The sequence below is a fragment of the Arachis duranensis genome, chromosome 2 (assembly GCF_000817695.3).
Source record: "Arachis duranensis cultivar V14167 chromosome 2, aradu.V14167.gnm2.J7QH, whole genome shotgun sequence".
NCBI classification, from domain to species: domain Eukaryota; kingdom Viridiplantae; phylum Streptophyta; class Magnoliopsida; order Fabales; family Fabaceae; genus Arachis; species Arachis duranensis.
In genome coordinates, this window is record NC_029773.3 from 86571020 (window position 1) to 86580402 (window position 9383).

Sequence of the window (9383 nt, forward strand, 5' to 3'; positions counted from 1 at the left end):
TAAACTTGTCTCATTTAACTACGGGTGTGTCCATTGGTCTACAACTTTTCACGACATATCTACTTAAAATCCTTTTTTTTGATATAGTTCTTTTGTGATAATCCAAGAATACCTTGAGAGCGATCTCTTAGTATCTCGATTCCTAATACTAAAGAGGCATCACCATGATCTTTCATTTCAAATTTGTTCGATAGAAATTTCTTAATTTCATGCGACAAGCCTATATCGTTACTGGCAAGTAGAATGTCATTAACATATAAGACCAAAAATGTGTATTTACTCCCACTGACCTTGTGGTATACACATTCATCTATAATATTTCCCTCAAAACCATGAGGTAATGACTTGATGAACTTGTGATACCATTGACGGGAAGCTTTGTTTGAGATCATAGATGGATTTTCTCTTTTTTTCTGTTGGATCTCATTAATGGTACTTCTTGAGGTTGTTGAGCTTGCTGCATGGATTGGGGTTGAGAAGGATTCTCATTATTTTCCTGTGATGTAGCAGTATCTTAAGCAACAACGATATTCTCATTGTTCTCTTGTACTGTAACTGGATCTACAGTAGGATTCTTGTTGTGCTCTTGTACTATAACTGTATCTTGAACAATAATAGGCACAAAGACCTGATCATTGTCAGTTATAAAATCCTCATCAAAAGCTACATTCCTAATATTTCCTTCCCCTCAAACTCAACATCCTCAAGAAATCTCGCATTTCCCGTTTCAAAATAGACCTTGATGTAGGATTGTAAAACTTGTACCCACATGAACGCTCAACGTAACCAACAAAGTAGCAACTAATTATCCTTGAGTCCAATTTTCTTTCATGCGGCCTATAAGGTCACGCCTCAGCTGGATATCCCCAAATATGCAAATGCTTTATACTGGGCCTTTTTCCAGTCCAAATTTCATATGGGGTTTTGTTAACTGCTTTGCTTGGCACCCTATTAAGGATGTACACTGCGGTCTTTAAGGCTTCACCCCAGAGTGATTCAGGCAAAGAAGAATGACTAATCATACTTCTCACCATGTCTTTAAGAGTTTGGTTCCTTCGCTCTGCAACACCATTCACACTAGGTTTGCCTGGCATGGTGTATTGCGGAACAATACCACACTCCTCTAGGAAAAGAGCAAAAGGCCTGGGACGTTGCTCACCTGAACCATCATATCTTCCGTAGTATTCACCACCACGATCAAATTTGACAGCTTTAATTTTCTTTTCAAGTTGAAGTTCAACTTTAGCTTTGAAAGACTTGAAAACATCCAAGGTTTGGGACTTTTTATGAATTAAATATAGATACCCGTAACGAGAGTAATCATCTATGAACGTAATAAAGTACCGTTGTCCATTCCAAGAGACAGTAGGAAATGGGCCACATATATCGGTGTGTATCAGTTCTAAGACATCTTTAGCTCTCTCGGCACCTAATTTCCTTTCGTTTGTCCTTTTCCCCTTTATGCACTTAATGCAGACTTCAAAGTCCGCCAAATTTAGGGGTCTAAGAATTTCATCCGACACGAGCCTCTGAATTCTCTGTTTAGAGATGTGACCTAGGCGTTTGTACCATAATGATGCCGAATTCTCATTTAGTTTTTGTTTTGTACCCATTTGCAGTATTTCATTTTTATAGGAATTTAAGTCAAGCCTATATAAATTATCCACCAAATGACCAGAGCAAATATTATTTGAATTATAAAAGAGACTGACTTTATTGTCTCCGAACAAACAAAAATGACCTGATTTGTCCAAACGAGAAACAGAAATCAAATTCCGTCTAAATGACGGTACATAAAATGTCTCTAATAAATCCAAGTAAAATCCACTCGTGGAACATAATCTAAAGGTTCCTATAACTTCGACTGCAACTATATTGCCGTCTGCCACATAGATGTATCTTTCAGCATCACTTGGCGGTCGGCTCCACAGGCAACCCTGCATAGTAACACTTACATGAGTAGTAGCAGCAGAATCTACCCACCAAGTATCAACAGGTGCATAACTTAAACTAGCCTTAGAACAAACGAAAGTAAGAATTATACCCTTCTTTACACGCCAGGTGGCATATTTGGTACAATCCTTCTTCATGTGTCCCACCTTTTTATAGAAGAAACAGGTTGAAACTTAATCCTGTTTCTTAGCCTTTTTCTGCTGAGAAGGCGCATCCACAGTAGTATCACGCTTTCTTTTATACTGAGAAGATGAAGCCATGTGAGCACTTTCAGTCTTATCTTGCTGTAGCCACTCTTCTTCTTGCACACGGTGAGATATAAGCTCACTTAAGGACCAAGTGTCCTTCAGAGTGTTATAACTCACTTTGAATTGCCCAAAGTGTGCAGGAAGGGAAATCAAAATGAAATGCACGAGTAAATCTTCAAACAACTCTAACTTTAGTGCTTTCAATTTTGAAGCAAGATGAGACATTTGTATAATGTACTCCCTTATGTTCCCTTTACTTTTATACCTCATGGAGACAAGTTTGCTCAACAGGCTACTTGCCGCCGCCTTTTCATTCTTAGTAAAGAATTTTTTAACATCTTTCAGGAACTGTTTGGCATTTTTATCCTCAGTAATTGAGTCCCGAAACGCCTCAGAAATTGAGCATTTCATGATCATAATGCTCATTCGATTGGATCTCTCCCACTTCTCTATTTTAACCTCATTGAGATTTTCCAGAGTGGAAGTGGGCTTCTCCTCTCGAAGAGCTATATTCAGATCCATACAATCGAGGACGATCTCCACACTATCTTTCCAAACTTTAAAGTTTGAACCATTCAGCATAGGAATACTGCAAATTTATGCAGAAACATTAGTAGCTGAAGCCATAGTTTCTGGATTAGAACAAAAGAACATGCAGTAAATACTAGTTAAATAATGGGAAAAATTCATATTGAGATATCTAGAACAACATTAATTTTCAATCTTTGGATAGAAAAATTAACTGTAAGTGATACTCTCATTGCAGTAATCAAATATTGTCAAAATTCTTGTCACACGTTAAGCCTTTCTTTAGACCGACTTAATGTGCACATGGAAACTTAAAGTTCGCAACCTATTTACTACCGCATATATTTTCTATTAATTGGCCAACAATAATCTTCCTTTGGGCCGATTATTGACCGCATAATTAATAGAAAATAAACAAAAGTGTGCAATGTTTATTATTTGGCCAAACAATAAACTTCCTTTGGGCCGATTATTGTTCGCATAAATAATAAGCATTACTTTATTCTTAATTAGTTACCCAAATATGTATTTACCATCTATATGTGTATGTAATTCGGTCAAATACAGACCTTCTTTTGGGCCGACTAATATTCGCATAAATTATATATCACTATATTCCTAATGTTTTAAATAAATCAATTTTCACAAAAGAAGCTACTTTGGCAGCATAATGTTCAATCAATTTATTCCAAAACCAAATCTTTATAAAATAGATGGGTATACTAATCCAAATTGTTACTAGTTTTCTTATGTAACAATAAAAAAATACTTTATGTAACAAAATTAAAATGCTTAAATAGCATAAAATCAATAGACACAATATAAAATAACCATATAATATTGTGTGACCTCCTTAGTTATACACATATTTAAATATGAAAATTACTAATATTATTGTGAAACAAAATTAAATTCACAATATATCATAAAAAGAATTAAATTTTTCATAAAATAAATATGTATAACACCAAAACAATAAAAAAAAACTTAATCCTTAATATTCTTTAACTTTATACATATAAGCGTACAGAAATTATATACGTATAAAATCTAAATCCACATTAAATTCAAAGAGGTTAGTTTTCGACCCAAAACCAAATTTCATATATTTAACAATTTATTATCAATTGTTTTCTTCTTTATATAAAAAAAAGGGACAAATCCATGAAACAAACAATAATAAAATTTCATATATTTAACAATTTATTATCAATTGCTTTCTTCTTTATATAAAAAAAAGGACAAATCCATGAAACAAACAATAATGAAAGGGTGCACGATCCTTATCCACACAGATATGTTGCTTTACTCGTGTGTCAGTACATTCACATGTACAAAATACATCAACAAATAAGTCAATATATAGAGAAGGCATTTTAATTTATAAAGTCAATGTACACACATTAAAACAAATAACAAATTCACCGGATCCATAAAATTGAATTCGATCCAAACACAGAGCAACAACGCAAACGTGTTTTGATCCAGTGAAATTAAATTAAAAAAAAGAACTTAATATTTTCGATGATTTAATTATGGAAGGTTCTGCTACCACTTGTTGGAATAAATTAATTTCAATAATTCAGATCATCCATATTGAATCACCAAAAATATATCATAATGCGAAAGCGTACCTTTATTCATAAAAGTCAGAAATTGATGGAAGGATTTGGATCTTGTGGTTGTTTCGATCTTTCTCAACCAAAATTTTATGTATTTCTAGGTGGGTGAACTGCAACTCTTTTGATAGGGAAATAGCAACAAAGGCAACTTTGGTATATTGGGGACCGAAACCTAAAGGTCTATTTATATTTGAGCATGGCACCCATTAAATCCTAAATTCCAAATAAAATAGTATCTAAAGCCCAAAAGATAATATATCTAAAATTCAAAAGGATAATTATCTAAGGAACAAAAGATAATATCTGATTTTATTCTCATTTAATTTCAAATTAAAAATAATAATTACTTATTCAATTTAGCATTTATAACAATAAATGAGATTGCCATTATATAAATCATTTAATTTAAAATAGCATAATTTGTGATTATAATTAATATATGTATTGCTACACAAACAAATTAAAAAATCAAAATAATTTTCTAACAGATACTTCATACTTGTATGTTTTTTCACGTTTTGGCCTTTTGGGTTTTGTGAGTCTCCATTTATGTATAATAATCGGCTACAATGAACTGTACTTTTTAAATAAACGTGTTATTGGGTTTAAATAAATTTTTGGTCCTTATAAATATTTACTTTTTCTTTTCATTTTTACAAATTTGTTACTTTTGTTTTAATTCAATAAAATTTAAAATTAGTCTATTTTAGCTTTTGTCTTAGTTTGCTCCGATAAATATTGATGTCATGATGTGGCAAGTTCAAAATATATAAAATATATAATTTTAAACTCAAATAAAAACATCCTTTAAACTCTACCCACCAGCCACCAGCCACCAGCCACCATTTTAAATAAAAACCACAAGTTCACAATCCGAGAACCATAAATATGACAAACCAATAATCACTATTTCACCAAGAAATATAAATCAAAGGAACTTTATATGCAACCACCGTATGTATATAAAAAACCAAACATTAAGTTAGTCATTTATGTAAAATATATATTAAAATATAATACATGATATGAATGTTATAATTTAGTCAATATGTTATAATTTGGCGATAGATGTTAAAAAATCAGTTACTAACAAAATAATCTCTTAAATAAAAATGTCTCTATATAAGTATATTCGGATAAAAGAGAGAGGTAAGATACTTTTTTATATAAATACATCTTGATAACCTATACACTAACTTAAGCATTAGAGTATCTTTTGTAAATACCTACATTTTTCTATATATTCGAAGCCAAAGTATAAATTTACTAAAAAAAATTAAGTTTAAATTCATTAAGTATAAGATGAGATTCATCCTGCTAATTTATAGTAGAAGAGAATATATACAAAATTAATAACTCATATACGACACGTACAAACTATAAATATGAAAGCACATATTAATTATTAAAAACCAGTTTTTGTCTACATCACTAAAAATAACTAATTTTAACATTAATTACATAAATGATCGTCCAGAAGAACATATATAATTAGATGATTATGTAAAATTACATAACATCAAAATTAAACTCCTAAAAACATACCCTAAAATAAAAGTATATATATTGCTTCAAGAACATTATAATCTGAATGCTGGATTATGGCCTACCATTCACTAGTGCACATTAAACTGCCGTCCATATCCTTAAGTTGTAAAACAATCATAACTGAAACTATGAAATCACAGTTGCATGGTATGCAGAGTTCAGATATTTGACAAAGAAATATAGGTAGATAATAAAAAATATTAGCTCTAACAACGTTTACTATAGGACACTTTGAAGAATAGCTTACCTTAATTGAGGAACACAGTCTTTTTTTAAACTTCATTTCATTTCGTGATTTCGCGAAGGTCATTTTTATATGTATATTTTTGAAATTATGGTCCTTTTTTAAGATTTCGTCTCATTTTGTCTCGTGCAATTTGTCCAAAGAGATGGCATATTTTTTATTTTTTGGCGCGTTTTCCGCTCTCTCTTAGATCAATTTCTTGTACTACACAACTGATTCGATTTGTCTGTTGGTTTGCTCTTTCATACTTCTATTGTTTTTATTGGTCAATGTTCCGTTCGTACTGCAATCGAGATTTTAAATTCGAAGTTCGTTGTCAATATAGAATGTACACATGTTCTTATCTTCTCAGAAACGACCTTCATCTTCATAAGTCAACGATATATTATAAATCTTTTTCACAACAGCTGTGTCATGGTCATGAAGCTTTATTGTTTATTAGGGGATCAATGCATACATTAGTTTTTATTTATACTAGATTATTTCCACACTATACAGGCTGTTTTGATTGACCTAGCATTTCTTTTTTAATATACTGATTTTTAAATTATGTTCAAACAAAATAGTGTGGTGCACTTTGTTAATAATAATAATAATAACAAATATAGAATTTATTAAGCTAGTTCACATTTTGCTATCTTAATAAATAATTTTGATTTAATATTCAAATTTGTTCTGAGGGTTACCTGAAACTGTAGGTCGATCTCGGACGAGATCTTTTGTAATGGTCGGAGATGACGTGTCCGGCTGGTGGGTGGTAGCCGGAACTGTCATGTCCGACTTGTTAGACTGGCTATACTGCTGATCCTTTGTCACCGAATGGTGGTGGTACCTGCAAGGGACTCCGATGCTTAAGTTAGCAAGGGTATTAAGCAGGTTTTTTGTAGAATCAGAGTATGAGTTATACCTGGGTGCTTCAGTGTATTTATAATGGTGAGGAATGACCTTTCTGGAAATAAGATAGTTATCTTATCTTATCTTATCTTATCTTTAGTGAGGTCATCTTATCTTCAAGGGAACCGCCCTTATCTCTATAGGTTTGGGCTGCCTTTGGATTTGGGTCGTATTTCTCTGTTTGGGCCCTTATTGTGCTTTTCTGGTTATTTGGCCGAGCTCTTCTCAAAGAGGTCGGATATTCTGACCTGAAGAGGTCGGTCGTCTTGTCGCTAAACATCCCGGGTCAGACAGCTCGACCCAGGGTATGAATAGTGCCCCTGCTCGAGTTCGGTCTTTCTTTTGAGGTCGAGTCTTAGTTTTAGGACTTCGATCCTTATCTGGTGAAGCCGAACTCGAGCATTTTGTCGACTTCTTCTTTGTATAGTTTTCTTTTGAATGCGGAGCTTTTTCCTTGATTTTTTTATTCAGGCGTTCCTTTCGTTCTTTTTGAAACGCGCGTCTTTCTATCTTAGGAATGTGCGAGGGTTTTAATAACTCATTAATTCTTCCCTTTGCTATTTTCCCCCTTTCTTCACTTCGAATTTTACTTTTCTCAAAGATTTGGCTTCCGTTTCTTCTTCTCTCTTGCTCACTGTAACTCCATTCTTCGCCCTTCTATTTTCTGGTTTGCCTGTCACTCTTCGTCTTTTACGCTTTTCGCGTTTCTTCTTGTAGCACCGTTGGTGATTGTTTTGTTCTTTCGGAAGGTGACCTTCGGCCTCGCTATTGCTTCGTCTTCTCAGTGTTTATTGTCTCTTCCCCATTTCAGGTATGTTTCTTTCTTTCTCTTCTTCTTCCTGCTTGCATTGTTTTATTTTATGGAAAAGTTTTGATCTTGCTTGAATTTATGTTGGAAAGCTTGAACCTTTTTTCCGTCGTCATGCTTGATTGTTGCTGTGATGCATGTTTTTTTGGAGTTCCTTTCGACTTATGTACGCCTTTTGGCGTTTTTCCTGATAGTTGATGCTTTTTAGGGTTTTGAAAGTTGTTTTTGCCTCAATTTGCGTCACCATTTTTGGGATAATGAAACTGTTTGATTCTTTGGAAAAAGATTGGGCCTTTTGGTGATTTTGATCTGTTTGATGGTGATAGCTTTCTTAGTAGTTTTGTTGAAAGATGGCTTCTTTTGATGGCTTTTTGAATTTTGTGGCTTTCTTCTCGGAGTGTCATTTTTTTAGAAAGGGGTTATTTTCTTGTTAGGAGTGTAGAGATGTAGGCTTGTAGATTCTCCTGGGTCCTTGCTCCATAATTGCCTCCAAAGGATGTCCCTGGATCTTTGGTGTGAGTCCTGGGGTGTCCTTTTTGCTGTTTGTGTTGCTCTTAGTCATATTTGTTCGAGCTGATTTCTTTTGTTATGGCCGAGCTGTTTATTTAGTAATTCCTCTTTTTTCTTTGCTGTAGGATTAGTTGACTATGTCTTCCTCTCGCAAAAATATTGTTGAGATCTCCTCCAAAGTCCCCGAGGGAATGTCCGATTGGCTGGACTCCCTTGTTCTGATGTGTGTTTCAATTGTCGATTCCGAGTATCTTGTGGAACTTAGGAAACGTCATCGTATCTGTAATCGTAGAGACCAGGAGAAAGATTATGAGTTGATCGCGCCATACTCCGAGGAGAGGGTTTGCTTTCCTTCTCTGACCCAAGGGGAGCGTCCATTCTTTTATGCATATGACTATTTTTTCAGCCAGCTGAAACTTACCTTTCCCTTTACTTCTTTTGAGACCGACTTGTTATGGTCGTGCAATGTGTCCCCATCCCAACTTCATCCAAATTCGTGAGGTTTTGTCAAGATTTTCCAGTTGTTATGTCAGGAGCTAGATATTAAGCCTTCACAGACTCTGTTCCTCTATCTCTTTGTTTTGACTAAACCCGGAATTTCTACCAAAAAGAAAGCCTCTTGGGTTTCCTTTCGATCTGTGGTGCACGAAATTGTGATCAATACTTTTCACAAATCAAATAATCCCCGGTAATGAATCCAAAGACTTGGTGTTCAATACCATGGCATAAACACAACTTCGCACAACTAACCAGCAAGTGTACTGGGTCGTCCAAGTAATAAACCTTACGCGAGTAAGGGTCGATCCCACAGAGATTGTTGGTATGAAGCAAGCTATGGTCACCTTGTAAATCTTAGTCAGGCAAACTCAAATGGGTATGGTGATAAACGCATAAAACATAAAGATAAAGAAAGAGATACTTATGTAATTCATTGGTAGGAACTTCAGATAAGCGTATGAAGATGCCTTCCCTTCCGTCTCTCTGCTTTCCTACTGTCTTCATCCAATCCTTCTTACTCCTTTCCATGG

At 34.1% G+C, this 9383-nt stretch overlaps 1 protein-coding gene across 1 annotated transcript; it reads right to left on the minus strand.

Moving 5' to 3' along the window:
* Nucleotides 1–2126: 2126 nt before the first annotated feature.
* LOC107475658 (uncharacterized) lies at nucleotides 2127–2783 on the minus strand. The gene has a single exon (XM_016095317.1). The coding sequence runs from the start codon at nucleotides 2781–2783 to the stop codon at nucleotides 2127–2129; it is 657 nt and encodes a 218-aa protein (XP_015950803.1).
* Nucleotides 2784–9383: the final 6600 nt, after the last annotated feature.

Excerpts from the sequence above, each read along its gene's own strand:
- LOC107475658 (XM_016095317.1), bottom strand. The coding sequence starts at position 2,783 with ATGCTGAATGGTTCAAACTTTAAAGTTTGGAAAGATAGTGTGGAGATC.